Source organism: Vitis riparia, chromosome 8 (assembly GCF_004353265.1).
Source record: "Vitis riparia cultivar Riparia Gloire de Montpellier isolate 1030 chromosome 8, EGFV_Vit.rip_1.0, whole genome shotgun sequence".
Classification (NCBI taxonomy): Eukaryota; Viridiplantae; Streptophyta; class Magnoliopsida; order Vitales; family Vitaceae; genus Vitis; species Vitis riparia.
The window spans coordinates 14,403,621-14,429,455 of NC_048438.1; the positions used below are offsets into that span (position 1 = coordinate 14,403,621).

The window sequence follows — 25,835 nt, forward strand, 5'->3', positions numbered from 1 at the left end:
TAGAAATTTTAATTATTTTTACTTATTTTTAAAAAATAATTAAAATAATACGAATAATGATTAAAAATAGAGCATCACAATTAAATTTACCTTTAAAAGTATTTAAAATATAAAAATTAGGCTAAGAATAGTTTAATTTTTAAGCAAACTTATGTTTGACAAAATGTTGGAGAACATTTTTTAAAAATTATTGTTTATAATTATTTTAGAAATGCTTCCTAAATATAACCCATATTTTTTATAACATAAATAGTAATGTGTGTCATATAGGGTGCAAGTTTGTCATACCCAACCTTATATTTTGGTGGATTTAAACAATCATTTTTAATATTTGGATTGAGTTTGAATTATATTTTTTAATCAAAGTTCAAATTAGGTTGGGTTCGAGTCAATGTTCAAACAACTCCAGTTTAACCCCATCATTGTTTAATGTTTTTAGAATATATTATTTAATATAATAATATTTATTTTATTTTTACATTTTCAATAAAAAATATCAAATTATTTTATCCCATATATTTTTTCATGTTTTTTTTTTATTTAAAAAATGTATTAATTTATTATTTTTTGTTACCATCTTGAAATTTGGTTATACATGCTATTTAAATTTTCATATAAATATATAAGATTTTTTTTAAAAATATGATAATTAAATTTTGAATTATATAATTCACCAACGGAATTCAATCCAATCAATAATATGAATAATTCAAACTCAATCCCAATTTTAAAAAATGAGGTCGAGTTGAGTACCTCTAATTAAAAAGTTGGGTATTTTAGTTAGAAATTGAGTTGGGTTAGGTTGAGTTCTAATTTATTATTTCTCGATTTAGATTAAGCTCAATTAATTATCAATCCAATGAATCCACCCAAATTACGATAATACGTAGTATTAAAATTGATGTTCCTTGTTAAAAAAATTAGTTTGAAATACTTAAAAGGAAAAAAAAAGGGAAAATAAAGAAATCCACCACATTTGGGTCGAAATTCATTTGGCAATTTACTACCATTATTAAAACAGGACAAAATTCTCTTCTATTTCATAATTATATAAAACAATATTTTTAGAAATAATAAACAATAAACCCTTGATTTCAAAATTTGAAAATATATGACAATTATTTCCTAACCGTTTTTAGTGGATCAGAGAATAAAGATACGTTTGAAAGTGTATTTGAGAGAAAAAAAAAGAAAAGAAAAAGAAAAAGACATAATAGATATCTCCGAAAAAACAATATAAAATCAATAAAATTAACATCACCACACGATAGGTCACCAGGAAAGGGCCCACCCGATTTTATCCACTCGCCTTCTCGTCTCTTCCAAATGTGGTGTCGTGGCCACTTTGATAAATATTTGTTTCGTTTTAAATCTTCGCTGCCACTCCCTTCTCTTGACCGCGAACCAAGCTTTTTCGTTTCAGTTGTTGCCGCTCCGCGCGTTCCCTCCCTTCTTGCACCAAAAAGGAAAAAGAAAAAAAATGGAAACAAACAAAAAGAAGCCCTATTTCTGGCCCCGGGCCTAACCCTAACTCTCCAACTTTCGCATCTCTCGTTTCCAATCTCGAATGATGGAAATCAATGGTTTCTTTCTCTGCAAATTTCAGATCCATAGAACCTCAATTTCGATTTGAAGGCGGTTTCTGTGGATGTTTCGATATCCAAGGACAGTTGATTTGTTTCGATTTGGTTTTTGATGTTTGAATCGATAGTTTTTGAAGGTAGGTTTGATTGGATCTGTATGTTTGGATCTCTTCATTCAAATTCAAGCAGCGGTTTAGCGGTTGTTGATGGATTTGAATTTTTTTTTTAGTTGATCTGTTTCGTATTAGATTTTTCTGATTTTGGATTTCCCAAGAAGGTTTTACTAGTTTTGGAGGCAAAGTCCAATTCAAATTTATTCAGTTCTTGAAGCAAATTTGAAAAGTATAATTGGTTTCTTACTTTATTGTTATTTCTTCTCTTGAATGTTGCCATGCAGTTTCAAAATTTCGGTGTTTATCGATTTGCAGTTCGGAAAGGAGTTGTTTGGATGGGAGAAGGGGAAGGTTGTTTGCCAGTGGTTAAGGATATCAAAGTGTTAAAGGATGGAAAAACGGAAAGTGAAAATTCTTCTAGAATGGAATTGAAGCGGGACCATGAATGTATTGCTGGCAATATCGAAACGGAGGCTTCTCCTAGGAAGAAGCCAGTGAAAGAAGCTTTGAACGAGGAAGGATGCTCAGAAGTTTCAAATCCGATTCTTTCTCCAAAATATAATGCTTCTAGCGTTCAAACTATTACGAGTCAGGTGGCTGAGTTAGCAAGCACTAACCAAGCGGTGTTAGGTGAAATCACGTCTACAAGTTCAGGAAATTCAGTTCCAGAGAGTTTGAGTGATGAAGAGCATAGCAGAAATGGTTCATCTGATGGAGTCTCAACAACTCAGGTTGTGCTGGAAATTCCGAAGCATGTCAGCTCTACTGGAATCAGGAAAATTACATTCAAGTTTAGCAAGAGCAAGGAGGCTTATAATAGTAAGCTATCTTCAGAACCTCTGCATGTGCTTGGTAGGGTTGGTAATTCCCATTCATATATAGGCTACCCCGGTGATCCTGGACGAAACATTGCATCACCTGATACAGGAACAAATATGCGTGTAAATACATGTTGGAATCTGGAAACCAGAAATCTTCATTTTCGTGCTCCTAATATGGAATTGAAAATGTCGAAGAAGGTTGTTCCAAAGAGCTACCCTACAAATGTTAAAAAGTTATTATCAACTGGTATTCTTGATGGGGCTCTGGTAAAATATATTTCTACTTCACGGGAGGTAAATATTGGTTTGATACATTTTCATAGAATGTATTTAGGTGTATTTGCTTATTATTCAGGACTCTTATATTATTTTTAATGTTTATCAGAAAGAGCTGCATGGAGTTATAAGAGAAAGTGGATATTTGTGTGGCTGTTCAGCATGCAATTTCACCAAAGTAAGTCATTCATATATAATTTGATTTGTTCTCATCATTGTAGTGTTTGGCATGTGTTCAGGTTTAGTGAACAATATGATATTTTGATCAGGTTCTTACTGCCTATGAGTTTGAGCAGCATGCTGGTGGTAGAACTAGACACCCAAATAATCACATATACCTGGAGAATGGCAAGCCAATTTATAGTATCATTCAACAGCTTAAGACCGCCCCACTCAGTGATCTGGATGAAGTGATAAAAAATATTGCAGGTTCATCCGTCAATATAGAATGCTTCAAGGCTTGGAAAGGTGATGCCAATTATTTAATATGTATGCTATGCGTTTTTAGACATCTTGGAGAAATGAATATGTTTTTTGACATGAACAGAAGTTGTTATGTTTGGTAACAAGGCTGTTTTCAGGGCTCACAAGTCAAACATACAGCTTACAAAAAAAAGTCCTGTATGCATTACACACACACACACACACACACTTGCTAAGAAACCAGCTCAAGCAATAGAGATAAGAAAGAAAGGAAATGCGAGTTTTATTTCCCACAATAGACATGTCTTCTTTTGCCATTCTCCTGACATTTCTGTTGGATATTGCAGCAAGTTTTCATCAAAACAATGGAGTGACCGAAGCAGATGAAAATTATCATGCCCAGCTCCTTAACCATCCCCAATCAATTGTAAGGTATAAAATTTTGAATCTTTTACTGTATGTCTCGGCCACCAAGGTCTGATTATTATAAAGTCCCATACCCAGAGTCCTTTTTGCCATATTAGTATTATTCTAGCAAAAAAAGTTGCATTTACCTGGTTCTGTTGCCCATCCTTCCCAGATTCAACCTTTTATGCTGAAAATGCTGGCTGACTCCCCATCAAGTTCTTCAAACACATTTTTGTGCCACATATACATACATTCATACACATAAAGAGTTCATAGTCCCTTTAGATCTCTTCATTTGACAGTTGGTGTACTAATTCTACAGATCAAAATGAATGTGATTTTTGGCTACATGAACATCCTGATACTGATTTTTATGCATACCTTGTAATTCCCAATGAAGAAACCCAATTCTTTTTCTTCTAGGCGAAACTTTTAGAAGGCCTTAATGAGACTTTAATTGTTTTCTCTCATTTATTGTCTATCTTCTCTTTCTTTTTCTCACTTTCATTTTTTTTCTCATTGTCACAATCTTAATTCCTCGTTCCTCTCCTTAAATCCTAAAAGTATGCAGCCCTTGCCCACCTTGTTTGATCGTAGATAACCACCTTTGGGTTGTGCTACATTAGTTAGGTGTTAAAGCAAAAGGTCTTGATGGGAAGGTGTATGCAACTAAGAAATTGAGTAATTTATGCAAGCATGAATTCCAAAAATACCCCTAGAATCAAGATGCTATTCCAACATGGTCAGAAGAAATTTAAGCCACACAACAATGGCAAGAAGGATGTCATGAAGCTTAGCAATCGAGTAGATGAAATAGTAATTCAATTGGAAAGAAGTAAGAAAAAACAACTTTTAATTATGGTTCTTCTCCTTAAATCCTAAACCAGTGAAATCCTAGCCCACTTATTTGATTGTTGACAACTACCCTAGGGTTGGCCTACATCAATTCTACAATATGAACTATTAGCATTTTTAGTTGGAGTTGGATCAAAGGTAAATTGCTAATGGTAGGATTCTGCAATCTGAATGAGGGCTCTAACATCTTTGTGAAGGATAAGAGAGCATGAAATGGTGGTTGTTTTTGTACATGTTCTTATAAATGGTTAATATCTTTGCTTGTCCTAAGCATTGATTGAATTCATGTGGGTGTTTGCACAATGGCAAAACTAAAATTTCTTAGAACCTTTGCTTTTAGGACATACTAAAATTTCTGTAAGGTTTTAATCTTGTAAAGATTGGGATTTGATTAATTTTTTTTCCTCTGAAATTTAACTAATTAATTTTGCTTAGTGGTTGACAACATTGATTTGTTGTAACTTTCAGCTTTCCTGTTCAAGCTGTTGAAGACAGCTTTACTGGTTCGAGGTTACCTTTGAAACAAAAAAAACTTATGAAGGAGATGACACAAGAGCGGAAACATGCAGCAAAGAAGTTTGTTCCCTCCCTATTTTTTGTGCTTCTTTTGTTTTCTTAGTGAATTCGAATTCTGAGCAATAGACTGAACTAAAAATTCAAAATTGAATTCTTTATTTCATTCATTCACCAATTTCATGTCTGTTGTGCAGGCCAAGCTCCTATATTTATGGCTCAGGTCTTCAACACAAGAAATCAAGTGAAGGAGCCATTAAGAAAAGGTTGATGTTCTTTTCTTTTGTGTGCTTTGATGATTGTTTCCTTAATGACCGATATAAAAGGCTGCTTTTAGTTTTGGTATTTTAAGTCCATCTAGAAGTTTCTTATTCCAAACTTCTTTACATTTTTCTGACAGGGATAATGATCTACATCGGTTACTTTTCATGCCAAATGGACTCCCTGATGGGGCTGAATTAGCATACTATGTCAAAGGCCAGGTTGTTTGATCAATATTTTTCATGTTGGTGATGAATTTATGTCTCTCTGGTCTGTCATGTGGAGTGTCTAACTGACATGTTGTCTTGGTCATTTCCAGAGAATACTTGGGGGTTACAAGCAGGGCAATGGTATAGTCTGCAGTCACTGTGACAGTGAGGTAAGATCATTAACCTGCATAAATCACATCAGGGTTATATTCTGTCTGGGCATCTCTTTCTCTTTGGTTGCTAGCTCATAACTATACCATTATTTTTATTGGTGAACAGGTCAGCCCTTCTCAGTTTGAAGCTCATGCTGGATGGGCTGCTAGGCGTCAACCGTGAGTAGCTTAAGAAGTAGTATTATATTGTTTTTTTAGTCAAGAAGCTTATCATCTTGCCTTAATCCCTCTCTCTTTTTGCAGCTATCGCCATATCTATACTTCTAATGGATTGACGCTTCATGATATAGCTATATCATTGGCAAATGGTCAAAACTGTACCACTGGCGACAGTGATGATATGTGTACCTTATGTGGAGATGGAGGGGACCTGATTCTTTGTGATGGTTGTCCTCGGGCTTTTCATCCAGGTGATCTTTTGCTCCTGCTGTGCATATTTCTGTACTTGATTCAAATTGATGGGATATTTACGATTATTTAATTTTTGAGTGTGTCTGACAGGGGCAAGTATTACCAGTTTTTGAAATTTTTATCTTGAAATTTCTTTTACGAGCTCCATTACTTATACTCATCTCAAATTGGAATTTTTTGCAAATGTTTTTAGAACTAGATCTATAATTGAACAATAAAAGTTATTAGGTCACAATTTATTAGTCCGACTAATGGTTCAATTGTGATGTTCGCATGACTTCATAAATATATAATTTATATGTTATTAATTTTTTTTTAAAATTATAAGAAATAAAAAATAAATATAAATAATTAAAATTATAATAATATTTCTTTTTTCCTTTTTATCTTTAATGTTATTAAATTAAGATATGATAAAGATAAATATAAATATATTAATATTTTTAGTGTTATTAAATGAAATATGTAAAATATTTAAGTGTGAAGATATATTCAATATGAAAGGAAAACCCTATTATTTAATTTTATTTACATGGCAAAAGTTACACATCCTATTATTTTATAATTCTAAAAATTATTACATTGTTTAACTTATATTATTTTCATACTTATCATTATAAAAATAAATGTGGAGTTAATGATTTATGTTTATTTAAGGATTCTAAATGATAACATATTTTTTTAAACTATCATTATATATTTTTTTGCAACATTACTAATACATGGATGAGTGGTCAACTGGTCATCAACTTTTCTTTAAATTTAACAATCCCACATCTTACAAAACTTATGGAACCTTTAAGGTCCAATCTAGTCAACTTTCTTGCAATACCATTCTGTAACAATCCAACATCAACAATATATAAAGCTCTTGGGATCTTTGAAAGCAAAGTGGTACAGCAAACTACATATTAATGTTGAGATGGTGGACTATGGTTGAGACTTTTGTTCGGTTGTAGGGATTGTGGCCTAAGGAGAATTTCTAGCTACTCCTGCCCAACAACAGTTTTTGGAATCCACTTTCTAACAATTGCACATTGACAAAATACCAAACTAATGGGCTCTTTAAATCTCTTGCACTGCCATTATGGCTTCTGAAGCCTGTAGACTGGTAAGCTTGGGAGATGTTTAGCCAATATCTTTCCCATCTGGTGGCATTTTGGGTCTATGCTTGGTTCATCCGGTATGGCGGGCAAACCGCTGGCTTGACTGGTTTGACACCGGTTCAGTGAAGAAACAAGCTAATAAGGTGGCTCGAGCATTAAATTGGTCTAGTTGGTGGTTGAACCGGTCTGGCTGGCTGGGTTGGTCCAAGTTTCAAACATTGATTTTTTGTCTCAATTTGGGTTTGCGTGCATAAATTTTTGTTTGCCTTCTATGCTTTTGTGGCCTGCTTTCTCACTACCTTGGTTCATATTCTTTTTGGTCTTCCCCAACCAACAGTTTTTTTCCATCTAAACCATGTCACTCTTACTTGATTGGTTATTGGTTTTTGTGCAAATCCTGCTACGTTAATTTACATTTTGTCGCTTTTAACTTTTTATGCCACCCTTAACTTCTCTTGAATGTATATAATTTTTAATGCTGTCTAATCCTCTCAAGAATGTCTCTAATTTGTAATGATGCCCTCTCCTGACTTGCAACTTATCCTTCTGAATATCCGCATCCTAACCATGAATATCTTGTCTTGCAATATCCTTCTGATAAAAAATTATCCTTCCTTACAATCCCATCGTTTTATGCTAAAGCATGGCTGGCCTTGTAGCTGTCAAGCTCCCTTCTATTTGATTAGTATATGTTGATACACAACACTTCAAAGCACTAGAATCCATATTGATGGCTGTGATTTGAAGAGATGTTTCTTAGTTGCAAGGATTAAAATATCCAAAATTGTGGAAATATTGGTGGTTGAGTTTTATGGAAATATTTGGAAATATCGGACAAAAAATTGGGAAAAAAAATATTAGTAGGATGGAAATTGATCGAGATTCGTAAAAATATTAAAAACTCAAAAAATGACAAGACAAACAATAAGAGACATGTTGAGGTTGTTTATTGAAGAAAATGATGTATCTATGACAATATTTGCAACATTCGAAAATTATGTTGTACTTGAAAACATAGTTAATACTAAAATGATGACTTATCTAAGTTGGATGTATTTAACATATAAAAAAAATGATAATAAATGTATAATTGTTTTTTTAAATGTTTATAATTTTATTTATGAGTGTATACTTCTCTTGAATTTAATTATTATACAAAAGATAATAAAAAAACCTCATTTTATTAGGAAGATGATCATGATAGTTTTTTATATTTTCAACAATTGTTTAAATAAAGTTTGAAAATAAGATAATTAAAATTAATTTATTTACAAAAATTTGGTTTTAGTATTTTCTTTTTATATAAGTATAATAAAATATGTAAGAGGCATAAAATTAGTATATGCGAAAGACTTGCAAAATTATTTACGAGGGCAAAGTTGCACTTACAGTTAAAGCGTTGTTTTGCATATCAGAGCACCAGGTACCCACTGCCCACTTTTATACCTTTTTCAAAAAAGGTGCTTGGGTTGTGATGACAAGGCTGCCGAAAAATCGTCAAAAAATCCAAAAAATGCCAAAAATTAATGCCATATAATATCTCCATTTTTTGTTTTACTCAACAAAACTGGGAATTTCAGTGAAATTTCCACGAAATATCCTGGTTTTTTGGTCCTTGCTTTGTTGATGTAGGAGTCTGCTGTGTTGTATCATTCAATTTATTTGAGATGGATGGGGAAAGATTTTCAGTATTTTCTACTTCAGGTTACAGATTCAAATAAAAGTTAAAGTTGGCATTTTAAATAAATAAAGTTCTTTGTTTTATTACTTTGTACTGTTGTTTATTCATATAATGCAAAATTCAAGATTGATCAAGTGGAGTGGAAGGACAATGCAGGTTGACAGTCCCTGATAACTTTTGACGTCTGTAGAGTTGAAGTATAAGAAAACTAATATCATTTGTGGTCTTGATTGTCTATGTTTTTCTTTATGGGTCTGCTTAATTTTTGTACTTTCTTGCATTTTCTCTTAGCGTCGGAAAGAATAAACTAATGTACATTTAACTTCATGCTGTTCAAAGTTGAATTTGAATACTTCTTGATTTTCAAATTATTCTTTATGCTTGTTTGTTGTGCCTTCATTAATTTTTAGCAAACTGGATTTGTTTGTCTTGCAGCTTGTTTAGAATTGCAGTGTCTCCCTGAAGGGGATTGGCGGTGTCCATGTTGTGTTGAAAATTTTTGTCCTGATAGAAAAGTTGCAAGACCAATTAGAATACAGTTGACCAGGGCTGTTAAAGCACCAGAATCTGAAATTGGTGGTTGTGTTGTTTGCAGGTATGTTAATGTAGTTATTTGATTTTTCTTCTTTAGTTGGTAAATGTTATCTAACTTATCTGATATGTGTGTGTGTGTGTGTGTTTTATGCTTTAACAAGCCTAGTCACATTGTCTAACTGAAGTATACTGAGACTAACAAATATATTTAATAGGTTCCTTTAAAATATTTTGGGTGAAAGAAAATACCAAGTTTATGTCGCAGAGTTCCATCAAATTGTTTAATTACTGTCATGAAGAAATATTATGCATCAGGTTACATAGAAGATGTATGTGTAGAACTTCATCCATTTTCAGTTTACTATTATCATGTTTTAATCTGTTGGCAGAGTCCAAGAATTTTGCATTATCTTCTATGCAGTTTTGGTCTATGTGTTTTCTTTATATTTCATTTAACTAATTTTCTGCACTTCAGCACCCAGCTGTCACAGATTACTGACATTAGTGATCCTGAAAGCTGAATGACCATAATTCCTGGTGATAACAAAAAATTTTGGTCATTTTGCTTTTACAGCGGAGTAAAAAATGATGGAATTTAATGGATTTGGTGGTTCTGACTATTTCAACTTTTTAAAGAATTAGTAGTTTAAGTATATTGTAATGGAAGGGCAAAGTGCAATGGATCTGGAACTGAAAATGTGAAGAGATGGAGGAGTAAATGGAAAAGCAAAGGAACACTGTGACCTTACTAGTGAAGGGCCTCATTTCTGTCAAAAACCTTTCATTTCCTCCGAGTTAAATTCATTTCAATCTTCAGCCATTCATTTCATATTTTCGTGTTTGCCTCTTGTTATGTTATGTCCCTGTAAACTAGTGCCTCTTGTCTCTTCCCTATGTTTCTGTTATTTAAACTAGTGCCTTACTGCTCCTCTGATTTTTGTAGGGCCCATGACTTCAGTGTCTCTAAATTTGATGATCGAACGGTTATGCTTTGTGACCAAGTATGACTTTCATCGTTTTCATTTTTATGGGGTTTTCATGTGCACATGTTCAATTCTAGAATTATGAATTTACTTATTATGAGCCTCACTCTTTGCTTCTTGTTTAGTGTGAAAAGGAATTCCATGTTGGTTGCTTGCGAGATAGTGGGTTGTGTGATTTAAAAGTAAGTCCAGAAACTTTGTAATATGGAAAAAGCTAGAGATTTTTTATTTTATTATTTTTTATGGCACTTGTTATTGTTCTTCAAACATCTCTGTAGGAACTCCCCAAGGATAAATGGTTCTGCTGTGATGACTGCAGTAGGGTCCATGTGGCTCTACAAAACTTGGCTTCCAGGGGACCAGAGATGATTCCAGCTTCAGTATCAAGCATGATAAACAGGAAGCATCTGGAAAAAGGCTTAATTGATGGAGCTGCTGATGATCTTCAGTGGTGCATTTTAAGTGGAAAAAGTCGCTACAAAGAACATTTGCCGTTGCTTTCCAGGACTACTGCAATTTTTAGAGTAAGGCTTTTATACAGCATTGTCTTTTTGGTTCCATTATCCGTGTCATTAATTATGATTAGTATTTATTTACCCTTCATAAATATAAGTGTTGGTCTGAATATTGCTTATCTTCCTGATGCACTCTTCTAAGTCAGATGCTTTTTCTTCTAAACCAAAAGAAAAGGAAATCAGAACTTATGCTTTCTGCATGAAAAATAGTTTTGGTTCTTAAAAAAAAAAATTGAGATTTGGGAAGGTGTTTAATACATTCCCACCTATTAATTTAAGCCTACAATTTACATCTTTTGATTTGTCTCCCTTAATTTGTAATTGTAGATGTTGATATATTTTTGTCTGTTATTTTGTAACTAGGAGACAAAGTTCTATAAAATTATTTTTAATTTTAATAGCTTGTATTTGGGAATTTAACCAAGATTTTTATTATGTTTTCCTTTAACTTCTTCATGAGTCATACTTTGATCTGTAATTTCTTCATTTTCCTAGTTTTTCATATAAATTAGCCAGAGACTCATAATCAATGAGGAAAATACTCCTGTCGTTGCATTGCTTCAGAGTAGAGGATTTTTTTGTTGTTCAAGCAAAACTAATAAAATCTAGATTTGTTAGTTTATGCCAACACGTTTCTCTCTAATTAGTGATAAGCGTTTTATGAGCTAATGCTGGCAATCCTACTGTGTTACTGGAGTATCATCTAGGTTGCCAATAAGAAAAAAACCAACTGGAGATAACTGCACAATGGACTGGGACACAAGTTTGAATTTTCCATTATTTCTGGTGCAAACCTGACAAAGTTCTGGAATAGAGAAGTTTAATGGTGGCAGGTTATCAAAATAGTTTTGCTAATCAAAAAAGGCATGTAGATGTAGTTTGGAATATCAAGTTGGTTGTGCAATTGTATCATGAAGATACAATAAATTTGAAGGAAAGTGGCATTAGGGACATTTTTACTACTGATGATGTAGACATCCTACAAATAGGCCGATAATTCTCAAATGAAGAACCTTGAGTTGCTCAGAAGCATTCCATTTACTGTATAGCGTGGACCTGCATTTTTCATGATGCACCCCCACTTGATAGCAAGACTCAGACTGTAAGCAAAAATGAATGTTTATATTGGAGTTGCTGCTTATTTGATTCATTTTAAAAGGGAAAATAAAATAAGAAAGAAAATCCTATGTGACTCTAATCAAGGAAAAGCCCACAAATCAATAATAGGTTCAGGAGTTAGGTTAACTACCTATTAAAAAAAAGGGTTCAGGAGTTATGTTACCTAGTGGGAAGGTGTTAGGCATCCTAGCAAGCCTGAATAAAATTGGTCTCTGCCCAACAAATGTAGGGAACCTTGGCATTTTATTGATAGATAACAAAATTAAGTAAATCTGAATAACGCATAACGATGTATACAATGGCATGATGAGAAAGCCAATATACAGATGTGAGGTGTATGGACAGATTCGAATAAGTGAGAATATGAATCATGAAGGGAATGAGACCAAATCCAATGAGGTTTGTATCAAAAATCAGTTTGAAAAATCATTTTTAGGACTCAAAATATGTAAATCAAAGTTCAGAAAACAGGTCCAATCACAGGGAAGAATAGGGATGGCATTCATCAATTGAATTTGATGCCTAAGGCTGAGATGTCAAAACTCCGACAATGAGAGGAGCCCTAACCAATACCTCAACATATGCTTGAGCCTCTGTATCGATTCCATTTCAACACTGAAGCTAGAACTTTGTGAATTTTTGACAAAGACTGATGAAGATGCTTCAATTTTGAAATGGAAATTGACCTCCCATTTGACAGTAAAAATAAATGCTGCGATACCTCACTGTGAAAAGGAGCCAGTATCACCATCATTTTGATACCAAGACCTCAAGTAAGATGAAATCGACAAATGGGGAAAATGTAAGGTCTTGTTATCAATTTGAAATCGATACCATTCCTAGCAAAAGGGCTAGATTTCGATACAAGTTGTATGGAAGGGGCTAGTATCAATCTTAAATCAATACCAAGGTCCACGGTAAATACATAATTGATAAATAAGCAAATCAGGCGGATTCTGGTACCGATTTTAAACTCGATACTATTTTTGACGTGGGACTACATTTTGATACCTCCCTGTTACTAGAAATCAGTATCAATTCCAATTCAATACCAAGACCAAAACCATTGGAAAACCAGTAAACAAGCAAATTAGGCAGTACTTGGTGTTGATTTGAAATTGATACCATTTCCGACACGGGACTGAATCTTCAGCAACTCGCTGCAAGTAAATGTTAATGTCGTTTTCAATAAAGCACCAGAAGACGGGGCCAAAAAATGGCGAAGCAATTCATAAACTTAATGAGAATGGGGTCTATTTATCGATTCAGCACCCAATTCACCATAGCATTTGAAAGAAATTTTTGTAGTTTTAATGTTGGTTCAATATTGATCTATAGATAAGTACTGAATTGACATTCAGATCAAGGGAAGAAAACAAAGAAAACAACTGTCTGGCTCAATTCAATACTGATTCTATAAAGGCACTTGAGGTATTGAAACTCTGATACTTCAGTCTGGGGCACAACCCCTCTAATCTAGCCATCCATAATTGATTTCAACACTTTATAAGCATGAAAATAGAGGTGTTGGAGCCAAAATAACATCAGAGAAAGCTCAGAAACAGACATTTTCGCTGAATTTCAAAATTAAAGCTCAAACTATTATGAAAATAAATCTCAATGCTCATGATAGTCGATAATGCTTGTACATTCAGAAATGTCGGAACAACTCAACAATGAACTCATATTGGACAAGATTAAATACTTTACAAGTGAACTATAATGTCAATTTACATGATGGAATAAAGATACAAAAGATGAGGAATATTGTACCGAAAGAGTGTTGGATTGCAGTTGAAGGAGGCTTCCAATCTTGTCTCACAGCTCCAATGACAGAGCTTGCCCTTCTTTTCTCTCTAAAATGAGCCTTCTCCTTTGGAATAAGAGTCTCCCTGACATTTATGGGCATGGAGGAGGTGGAGGATGATGACAAGTGGAGGCTTGGATCTCCAACACCTCATCATACCTTCAAATACTCTTCAAATTGCAGTTTACTCCTTGCTTTCATCATAAGTAGACTTGGAGAGGGGTCTTTAAGCCATGACGCATGGCAACAAAAATGGGTCTTGAGTTGAAGAAAGCATAAAATGCGTGGCTACTTAGGTGGTATTGAAATTTCAATATCTCTCATTGAGGTATCAAATTTGGGGTAAAAAACAGCGCTGTGAAAATAGCATGGAAGACTAGGTCTTTATAGAGTTATCACACTTAAAAATCTCACCATATCATCTATCCTTAGTAGCTTTTCTTTTTCTTGGAACCATAACTTCTGTCGCAACCTAAATTACTTGGAGATTGAGGACCTTGAAAGACTCGTATCTTTAGTCATTCGTGTGTGCTTGTCTCCATCCATCTCAGATGCATTAGCTTGGTCTTATCCTCTTCAGGCCTATTCTTAATTAAATCATTCTTTATGGCTTTGTCCAATGCATCAAATCTAGTTCCTTTCTCTCGAGCTAAATTTTTATGGAAATCTAAAATCTCATCCAAGGTCATGGCCTTTGCTCGGCTAGTGACTTACATGAAGATAAATACCAATGAGATGTTACAATAGAGAAGACCTTTCAAATCTCTTTGTCTAAATTGTTGCATCTTATGTATGGTGAGTGGAGAGACAATTGACCATCTTTTTCTACATTGTCTAATTACTCTTGAGTTACGATGCAGGCTATTTAGACAATCCAAAATAGATTGGGTCCTACCTAGGAGCATATGGCATGTTGATCATTTCATATAAGGGTTTAGGAAGCTTAAAAAGAGGCAAGGCCTTTGGCATATTACTTATATCACTTTGCTTTGAACTGTGCGGCGAGAGAAAAATGCTAGAATGTTTTAGGACAAGCAGAAGACGATAGATATGTTGTAGGATCTACTTCACTTCTATTCCTTGTTTTGAGCTTCTTGTTCCACTGCTTTCAAAGGCATTCCTCTTAGTGTGATTCGGCTTAATTGGCATTTGGTGTGCAATTTAAAAAGGTTTAAACAACAATAAGAGGAGCTTAGTTTGGGTTGAGGAGATGATATTTTTGGTTTTTCTTATATGGACTATCAACTATGCCATGTTATTTAGGTTTCCTTGTATAATGGAGGGGTGAAGTCATGTTTTGGTTAGGTCCTTTGTAATTGTGGGGAGGATTCATCATCCTTCTTATTTACTTTTTATCCAAAATTAATACATCTTTTGTTTCTGATAAAAAATAAAATGGCATGAAAAACTGATATCAAAATTTTGATATAATCACATAATTGTTGGATTTGGTATGGAAATTTTGATAGTAGGTGCACCTACTATCAAAATTTCCCTCTAAAAAAGCTTCCAAATTGCTCCATTCGTATCTACATTGCTCTAGGAACTCCTCATGATGTTAATGTGGGCTTCAAAACTAACTAAAATGTGGGAAACAACCTGTAGAACATAGTTAATAGCCCAAAGATCTGGTGCAATATAGAAAATATGCATGAACGAGTGTGCATTGTAGTATAGAGGACAAAATGGGGACCTACATATAAGCATACATTTCATACCTTTTGTGGTTCTTGGATATCATGTGATAAAATTTGTGTTTCATGAGTTGATGCTTTCAAGCTAATGCTATCTCATGATGTTTATACACTTGGTGAAAAGATAATATGCTTATCCTAAGGGAAAAGGTTGGGCTTGTGGCATTTGGACAAAATTCTTTATATATTCCAGAGGTGGTTGGAATGCTGGTCAAATTATCCTTTATTTTTTCTGTGCTGTTCTCGGATGTTGTTCCCATCCAAAGATGGTCTGCCTTGGGATTTATTTATGTGGTTCATATGCTTATGTGCCCATGTCATTATGGTTGTGATTTTTTGCCTGCCCTTACTATAGCTCTTTGTCTTCCCTGTGTCAGGAATGTTTTGATCCCATAGTTGCAAGCTCTGGTCGGGATCTAATTCCTGTTATGGTGTACGGGTAAGTTATCTTTATATTCTGCTTATTTGACTGTTTTCAAGGATACGGTTTCCTTCTGATATTTTAGTGGTCAATGTTTTATCATGATTAATTGGACTTCCAATTTCTCTCGAACTGATAGAAAAATTGGAAATTCTATAATCAGTGATAGTGGCAACATTCTTGAGTCTTTTTCTTTCATCTAAACTACATTATGCTTCCCATCCAAGAAGTGCATACAATATCTAAAAATTTTAAAAAATTATAGGTTTTTTGTTGTTTTTAAAAATATTACTAGTTATGGGTGGACGAAGGCTGTTTTTTATTTCCACATAATCTGAACATTTTTTATCCTCTTTTAGAATCTTTGACACATTTGGATTCCATAAGAAGATTATTTTAAAATGTGATCATTGAAAATGTGAAACTGAAGTGCATACAATTTGTGGAAATTGGGGATTCAGATGTGCAATTTACGTTAATAGATTATAGTAATGGCTATGAAAGCTAATTTGCTGGATGGTCACATTTGATTATTATTTATGTCACAACTGTTAGAATATGGTTGTTACAGTTGGATGAGTTGTTATTGATGGGATCAACTTCTCAGTTTCAATAATTGGTCATATCATAGGATTCTTGATAATATTTGACAGCTTAAAATCTTTCTTATTTTAATAATAATATTTCTTATGAATTCTTGACATGAGTGTTTTATAGCACACTGTTCTTGCTTTCTCTCTTTGTGAAAAAGAAAGAAAGGAAGAAAGTAAGGCACACAAGGAAAGTAGAAATTAAGCACTAAATCTGATGCAACTTGTGATGGTCACTCTAATAATGCTGACAATTTTTATGGATCTTGTGCTCATGGGAGCATTATTTGAGATGTGCTTCTGCATGCATGGTACCAAATGTTATCAGTTCGATTTTATGCACACATTCACCATAAATAATTCTGGGGGAAAAGGGTTAGTTTATCTCAACTATGGATGCTTAAGTATATCCATACTTCTCAGTTGAGCCATACATGATCATTTGTAGGGTGACCTGTGTTTCTATGCCCTTTATATGGATTAGTTTCTCATGCCACTGATTTTAGTTCTTCTATCATAAAGTAGTTTCTTTCTTTGAAATTTTTACAGGAGAAACATATCTGGACAAGAGTTCGGTGGAATGTATTGTGTCGTTTTACTTGCAAAGTATGTTGCTCCCTTAAAATAATAGTTACTTCTTCCTGTTATATACTTCTTGACTTTGTTTCATTTCACTATTTCGTCACTGATTTAAAATCTTGTTTGTTTTAATCAATTGCATGTTTAATGCATACACAGGTCCACTGTTGTATCTGCTGGACTTATCAGGGTTTTTGGTCAGGAGGTAGCCGAGCTACCTATAGTGGCCACAAGTAAAGAACATCAAGGAAAAGTAAGCAGTTGATTGGGAATAGAAATCTCATTTTGCTTAGCTGTTAATATAGACATCTTTTAAATCTTTTGCTTCTAATTTTTCCTTGAGTTAACATTTATGTATTGATGATAAACCTGACAAAATCATAATGGTAATTTTCTTTTTCCAGGGTTATTTCCGAGCACTATTCTCATGCATTGAGGAATTGCTGAGTTCCTTGGGTGTGAAAACCCTGGTGCTTCCTGCAGCTGAGGAAGCTGAAGCAATCTGGACGAATAAATTAGGCTTCCAAAAGATGTCTGAGGAGCGGGTAAGTGCATTTTTAACTTGCTCTCTACTTAGGATCCAAAAGACGCATATGTACTAGACCTGTAAAAGTTCTCAGTAAAGAGATGGAAACAATATGTTGATGACTGGATTGGTTTTTCCTCTGTTTGTGGATTTGTTCTTCCATTTGTTGGGATTTTTCATAGTAGGTGATATTGTTACTTCAGAAAATTGGAGTCCTTGGATAGAAGTTAAAGGAAGGACCTGTTTAGAAACTGTTCTTGAAAACAGTTTTATGTTCTTCAGAATAAAAAACAATTTTCTAACGTCAAAAACGTTTTTGATAATTTTTTTTACTAAGAACAATTCATTGAAAATTTGTTCTGAAAATAGATTGTTTTTAGAAACAAAGATGAGTTGTTTTCAAATATTTTCTATAGACTATTCTAAGAAACAATTGAAAGTATGGAGAATAGTATGGAAAATTTTGCATCATACACAGTAGTAGACGGTACCATCATAAAGATTAAGCTGATAAAATTGTTTTTCAATATTTGAGTTTGAGTTCCTAAATAGAATTTTGTTCCTGAAAACAATTGGGAACTATTTTTAGGAATTGTTCTCAAACGCTGTTTTAAAAACTGTTTTCAAATAGACCCTAAGTTTTGACATTGATTTTACCAAAATGTTTGGTGAGTTGTCGATCCATGTCAAGAATCCCTTTGTTATGCTTTTTGTGTGTGTGTGACCACTCACACTAGACGTTGAAAACAATATTTTTGATGACAGTATTGGTTCCAACACCCAGTCGCTGTCGTAGACTTATGCTTGCATTTATTTGGATTTTTCATGGTGAGATTGTTATTTCAGAAAATTGGAGTCCTTGGATATATAAGTTGAAGTCTTGAGTTGATTCATAAAAATGTTTGGTGGAGTGTCCAAATATGCTAAGATATTCCTTTATTATTATTATTTTTTCCGATGTATTTTTTTTCTTCTTCCCTTTCTTTTTTTGAACCTATTGGGACTTGAACCTGGAAACTCCCATGAACCCACCCCAACCCGTGACCAGCCAAGCCAGGCCTCAAGGGCCAAGATATTCCCTTATTATGCTTTGTGTGTGTTTATTCAATACCTGTAAGTTGGTTCACTTAGGTTCATGGAAGACCTACTGAATCTACCATTATGTACAAACTCTAGGGCTGATGGCATTAGATGCACCAGGGACAAGCCAAATGGGATGTGGGTTAATGCAGTGAGAGGACAGCATGGCCTCTGGTTTCTGGATGTATGGCTCAATAATGAGAAACAATGAAATATTCCAGTAGCATATTTGAAATTATTGGGCAATGTTTGTCAACTTGATCAAGTAAAAAAGAGAAGTAAAAGAATAATAGCTGCAATTTATGATTGATTCCGTCATTATACATTTCAAACAAGTAAGAATACACATTTCAAACAAATAAGAGCGCAGTATAACATTTATTTGATTCTTTTATTCAGCAGTTTTTTGACACTGTAAATGGAAATGACTATTACTTTGTGGCTTGATTTAATCATGTTTTGTTTGGCACCTGTATTTTGCACAGTTTGAAACAAATAATAACAATTATGAATTTATTTATTGAACAGATGTTAAAGTATACAAGGGAATTTCAGCTGACAATTTTCAAGGGAACATCAATGCTAGAGAAGGAAGTGCCATGTATTGTGGAATAATGTCGTACTCCATCTCTATTTTTCAGATATCGTAGAATTAGATTTTTCCTTTTGGTTTTGATTTTTAGTCTATATTTTTTCTTGTAATATTGCGGCTGTTCTGTTTGGTGACCAGCAATCAGCAATCTGATAAAAGATAGTTTTTGTTCTTACACTAAGAGCAGAAAAAGGGAAAGAGGGAGGGGTGGGATCTGTGGAAAGAATCAGTGCATGCTGACCTTTTATCATGCATGCATGATACTAGAAATTCTTTCTCCTACAGTTTTTCCCTGTGCTTCCATTTTTTGATAGGACCTTGTAGTTCTGTTTTTGTACATGAAAGGCCTTTTTTTTAGTTGAAAATTCAATGTCTTGAGCCATCCCACAACAGAGTTTTAACACAGGCTCACCATTTATCTTATCTTGTGCTTGTTCAGAACTACAGAAGATAAAAGGCTGGAACCCGGATTTAGGTGTCCTACGTTCTTGAACTATTTTGTACCTTTATGTACTATTTAAAAAACTTCCTATAGTTTTCATTTCTCAGTCATAGTGACCGCTTTCTTTCTTCACTTTCTTCACTTTCAATGCTACTCTTTGAAATGTTGCAACTTGGTTTTTTAGGATCAAGCATCAGAACATGCTGTGCTGCATTAAGTATTGATACAGGTAAGTTATATCCTATAGGATAAAAAGATTCATATCAGCCTGAGGGAGTCCGAAGGGTAAGGCAAAGGCTGAGGCGTGCCATGTGAATTGAAGGAAATCAGAATCTGGGAGGTGGCAGTTTATTGATAGAGTTGCTCTTTCAGTCCTATGGTTCTTTTTGCTCGTTGCAATAGCGTCATACAATTTCCTAATTGAACATTTTTGTAGCGTGCGGGCGTGATATTCCCCACTCAACCAGTAAAAATTGTAGTTGATTCGTGCCCATGAGCTCGATTCGCATGCCCAGATTCGAGTGGTTCAAACCTCATACCATTGGTTGGTACTGACATTGGTTCAACATACAGCCTTGCAAGTAGGTTGTGCCAGTGGGATAGTTTCGAGATCTACTGACACTCGGATACGTTAAATTAAATGCATAGACATTTTCTTTTGAAATACTACCTTCAAACTCTCTTAATGTTCGTGGACCAAGAAATATTCATCCTCACCATTGCTTTATTATCTTTATCTCACGGTTGACGATCCATTAATTTTCTCTTATATTTTATTATCCTTTTCTATTCACCCTTCTTACTTTATGTTTTGATCAGATGAAAAATCTATAAAATAAGAAATTCAACTTAAGATCCGATTAAGATTTGAGCTTTTCTTTTATATATATATATATATATATCTTTTATATCCAATAGGTATAAAATCCTACAATACATATATCATATCTTATTTTATCTAGTTAATTAAATGTATCTTAAGAGTGTAAACTAATAGGATCTGAAAATACACCCATGGTACCACCTAATTAATGGGTCTTTTGATACCTATTAAAAATATATATATATATTTAATTTATTTTAATAAGAGTTTTTACAAAATATTCCAAACTAAATAATAACACTACAAATGAATTTCAAATTACTATGATTTTTAATTTTTAGAAATTTATGTTCTTAGATTCAATCATTCAATGTTTTAATCTAATTAATTGATATAAATTTAGAAAATATAATAAAAACAAAAATAAAATGCATAATTAATTATTTTTAGAACTTCTAAAAATTAATTTCGATTTACTCAAAATGCAAACTCGAAAATGACAAAAAAAATATTAGATACTAACAAATCCTCACCATGAAAAGACAAAATGAGAAAAAGTTTTTTTTTTTTTTTTGGTTAATACTCATCTACAATAAAGAATCTGCCCTTTTTTTTTTTTTTTTACTTTTCACCCTTTGTCATATTTATTGCAAATCAAAATCAAATATTTTTCATGATTGATGTTATGGATTCTTCTGACCCATATTCCTCACCCTTTGTTTAAAAAAATTCCATAATATTTTTATTTAGGAAGAACTTTTTAAATAATTTTAGAAACAAAATTTTGTTTCACAACTCAAATATGAAAAATAAAAATAAAAATAAAAATTATTTTCCAACTTATAAGTCATGAACTTTTGGAATAATTTTTAAAAATAATTGAAAATATTTAATTTTATTTAAAAAAACCACAAATAAAATAATTTTTTTTTAAAAATTACATTAAACATATTTTAAAATTTAAAATTATTTTTTGTTTTCGAGTTCCAAAAATTATTTTAAAATATGGTTACCAAACTTGCCATAGGTCTGTTGCAAATTTGCAATGGTCTGATTTTTTCGGTACCAAACAAACACCCCTTAAAAAAAAAAAAAATTTTTACAGATTCCATTTATTAGTAATTAATCCTTTAAGACTCCACAGTTAACCGTACTGCTCCGTTCAGATTGACAAGGTACCGAATCTATACGCTGGGTTCAGAGGAACCCAACACCTACCCACCACACCCAACAATACAGAACCCGGATAGGTGCACTGAACCAAACCGACCCAAACTTTAAAGCTCCACCCCCCACTCTCCACTGTCCAGAAAAGTTACACGCGCTCTCTTTAAGGGAATGCTCTGAGTTCCACGCGTCGTCAATGAAAACTGAAGCAGGACGACTATAGAGTGTCGACCCCGCTATTCAGAATCTCATTAATGCGATGATTTAAAATTCATGGGCTTTCACGCCTTTTTTAATTTTATTTTATATTTTTATATATATGTTGAAAATGAAAAGAATATAAGGGGAATCAAGGATGCGTGATCGCTCTCCTCGTTGCTTGGATGTGTTTGTTGTCCAAACAGCCCTTTCGAAGATTACACCTTTGTCATTCAGTGAACGGTGAATGAACGAGGAAAACTGAATTAAAAGGCTGAAAATAATTTAGAACTAGCATTCTTGGAGTCTTTTTTTTTTTTTTTTAATTTAATTTTTTTTAAGAATTTAAATAAATTCGGACTTTCATATCTCTTCTTCAACTTCCTGTCATTTTGGGGATGTAAGTCCCACATGCTCTGAACGGATACAATGTATGAAGATCGATCTTAAAATAAAAGTGCTCAAACATTAACTAATAATACAAAATATTATATTTTGACTTGCACATGACTTCACACACGAGTTGACAGGCTATGGTTGCTTTAGGGTTTGGACTTCTATATGATTTGTGTTATTCAAATGCGATTTCTTTTTAAAATAAGTGGACCAGGAACATTTTTACGTTTAATTTGTTTCGCTGCCAAACACAGCCTTGGACTCCAAGGGCTATCCCGTAATTAGAAGATGTCAAGATGGACGGGGGTTTACTCCACCACTTCCAGATAAATATGTTATTTTATATATATCAATTGCATTGAATACTAGTTATGGCCTTACGGGATAGACCTCTCCCACTCACCTTTCAGTATAAAATGAGGTCAACCGTTCTCCTTCGTCGTCCCATACACACTCGTACATTTTCCCTCTTATCGCTTCCTCCCCGTCGCAAGAAAGATGTCTCAGAAAGCAAGTCGTCACCAACGCAAGCCATCACAAAGCGTCTTCGTCTTTCCGGATAACCTCGACAATGTCGTCGACAAGATTGCTCCTTCAACCAACCAGGTTCTTCCACCTCCGGAGATCGCCGTCCCTCTTTCGCCGCTGGCGGCTCCGCCGCCGGCGTTGTCTCCGGAGAAAGTCGTCAAAGATGCAGGCATCGAGAAAGACAACGATGTGGCATCCAAGGAGTAGAGGCGTGCCTTTTCTTTTTATTTCGTTTCTGTTAGTTTATGCTTTTTTCTTCTTTGGTTCATGAATGTCTCAAGAATTGAGCATTGAAGCTTCTTCGTATCAAAAAGGCTAAAATTAAAAAAAAAAAAATTAAAAAAATTAAAAACAAAAACTTCAGTGAGAAGAAAATCGCCTCTCTTCAAATTTCATTGATAATTTTTTTTGGCTTTTTTTTTTTTTTGTTAATAATTAAATTTTTTTGTGTGATGCATCCATTTAATTGAGCCTTTTGGTTTGAAATCCCTCAGACCAGGGATATTTTGGTAATTGCCACAATTCCCTCAAACAAGCCTTCATAGATTGCGCCTAAATTATACTTACTCAAAGTGATCGCCATGTCTTAATAGTAATTTAAGCCTTTTCTTTTTTCCTTTTTTTTCTTTTTTCATTTAATTGGCCTTCTGATAATAGCGATGAGAAAAGCAATTTGGACCGGGCCTACATCCATATCGGGCAACTATCACAGACACATAAAAAAAGTGAGCCCATTATGATATAAGTGGGCCCAATTATGGATAAGAAAAGTGGAACCTGTGAGCTGATGAAGATGTTTTGAGTCCAATCCAACTTGGATTGAATTGACGTCTCGGCCCATCTCGCTGGCCCAAAACCCGTGTGGATTGAATAATCCTCCTGCTCCTCCAAAATCCAGGCTGCGGAGTAATGATGATTACAGAGCAGTCTGCACCCTGTAGACGCATTCCATCTCTATCAATATCATCACTTACCATAATAATTAACGGGCAAGGGGAACTCAGTAAAGCATGTGGAAAACGAAGTGGGCCTTTGCATTCCCATTTCCCATAGCCCATCTGCCACCACCATAAGATTAAAAAAGAGAAAAGTAAAAAGTCGACTATACCCTCATCATTTTTAGATATTTACTTGATCGAAAGAACCAGTCAATAAATACAACATTGGATCACCATTGACGGTTTCACATTTGTGAATATTCTAATCTAAATTCGACCGTTTACTCTTTTTCATGTGCATAACATGTGGCGCACCCTTTGATTTTGACAAAAAGAAAAAAAAAGAAAAAAAAAAAAAAAGGAACTTTGCACAAGGAATAGGTCTGGCCCCCAATTTTTCTGGGCGGAGAAATGTGCCTTTTATTTGGTTGTACTGTTTTCAAACTTTAATGTAATGGAATTATTGGAAACACTTGCGCCTCAAAGAAATAAAAAAAGAAGGGGTACAGGGCATTAAAGGGAATAGATTCTATGTTATCCAGTTAATTTATTGAAAAAAAAAAAGAAAAATGTGAGAAAGGGATGGTAGCGTGGGATTGACGCAGAGAGAGTATCCCAGATGGACCCATCCCAAGTGTCATGACATTCCCATCTCTTTATAAAAGTAGTAACAAAAGAGAAAATATTAGAATTAGAAATTTTTTGAAGGGGAAACATCCAAATTTGCCACTATTGCCCTCGGGGACTCAACCACCAACAAATATCTCTACCACTCAACCCTCAACCCTCAACCCGACTTGTCAAAGCCAAGCCAAGCCAAGCCACCGACGTACCATGTGGCTTAATCTATGCTTAATTCAAAACCATCCTGTCGCATTCTTTTACTATCAACATCCCCACGCAAGCAATTGAAATTAATGATTATAAATAATTTTGAATGATCCAAAAATCAAATATAAATATAAAATATTAAAAAGTATAAAATTCAAATAATTTTAAAATTAATAATAATACTAATAATAATAATAAATAGTTTTTGTGTTCCCATTTTAAAAAAAAAATCCAAAATTCCATTAATTTGATATATTTGAAAAATGTTTTAAAAACTCAGATAAAATAAAAATTATTTGGATTTCTAAGTATGTAAAAAAAAATTTTTATTTATACTAAAAATTTTAAGAAATTTTATTAATTTAGTGTTTTTATTTTATTTTTCTTCACTTCCCTTTTTTTTAATTTTTTTTATTTTTTATTTTTTGTCATATTTTTTTCCTTTCTTATTTGGCATGATTCAAGCTGAGCCTAAAGACCGCTGAGGCTTCTGTTATAAGTTTGTATTTATGTTTACTTTTACAATTTTATTTTCTAAAAAATAAAATGTCTTAGACAAATTTAGAATGGAAAAAATTAGGTGGCATTAGAGAGTCATTCTAATATAAAATCAAGGTATAAATTTATTTTATCATCTCAAATTTAAAAATATTTTGGAATGATTTTTAAAATATAAAATAAATATATACTTTTTATAGAAGATATTATATTTTTATAGGGTAGTTTCTAATTTTAAAAAAGTAAAAAAGTAAAATAAAAAGTGTATTTGAAAAAAATGAGAAAATATTTTCAATAGTTTTAATTTATTTCTTTCAAATTTATCAACCGACGTTGGTATTATTTGTAAGTAAAGTGTATAACTTGGTAACTTTTTTAAGATAAATAATGAATTAAAGAGGATTTTGAAAGTTATAACCCTAACGTTCTCATTGATAGAAAATATTTATATTAGTTATACTATAATTCAAACTTTTATTTCGGTAAACTTTTATTTTAATTCAAATAAATAAATAAATATTATATAGTTAAATTAAAGATAAATGTTTAAATTATTTAGAGTAAATTTTGTGGTAATTTTAGAAAGAATTTCTAATTTTTTAATACTTTAAAAATTTTATTTATTTAAGAGTGCATTTGATTGTGATTTTTAAAAAATATTTTTATTATTTTTTAACAGTTAATAATTTTTATATTTCAAATATAAACAAAATTAAAAGAATATTTCATAAAATCACTTTT

At 33.1% G+C, this 25,835-nt stretch overlaps 1 protein-coding gene across 2 annotated transcripts; it reads left to right on the plus strand.

Moving 5' to 3' along the window:
- The first annotated feature begins 1,375 nt into the window (after positions 1–1,375).
- LOC117920421 lies at positions 1,376–19,821 on the plus strand. Of its 2 annotated transcripts, none has more exons than XM_034837932.1 (20): positions 1,376–1,720; positions 2,012–2,811; positions 2,903–2,971; positions 3,063–3,261; positions 3,564–3,648; positions 4,948–5,055; positions 5,190–5,258; positions 5,393–5,474; positions 5,573–5,632; positions 5,742–5,794; positions 5,879–6,045; positions 9,269–9,428; positions 10,311–10,368; positions 10,476–10,532; positions 10,629–10,874; positions 15,863–15,924; positions 17,046–17,102; positions 17,235–17,328; positions 17,480–17,620; positions 19,210–19,821. In XM_034837932.1, the coding sequence occupies exons 1-20, from the start codon at positions 1,696–1,698 to the stop codon at positions 19,294–19,296; spliced, it is 2,679 nt and encodes an 892-aa protein (XP_034693823.1). In that variant the 5' UTR covers positions 1,376–1,695; the 3' UTR covers positions 19,297–19,821. The 2 variants fall into 2 exon arrangements, with proteins under 2 accessions (XP_034693823.1, XP_034693825.1); XM_034837934.1 differs by having other exon boundaries at positions 1,377–1,720; positions 1,981–2,811.
- The last annotated feature ends 6,014 nt before the right edge of the window (positions 19,822–25,835 follow it).

Bases quoted from the DNA above. Each gene is read 5' to 3' on its own strand.
- LOC117920421 (XM_034837932.1), top strand. From the start codon at position 1,696: ATGTTTGAATCGATAGTTTTTGAAG. The intron at 15,925-17,045 runs GTAAGTTATCTT...AAATTTTTACAG, and splicing joins ATTCCTGTTATGGTGTACGG to GAGAAACATATCTGGACAAG. The intron at 17,621-19,209 runs GTAAGTGCATTT...TTTATTGAACAG, and splicing joins AAAAGATGTCTGAGGAGCGG to ATGTTAAAGTATACAAGGGA.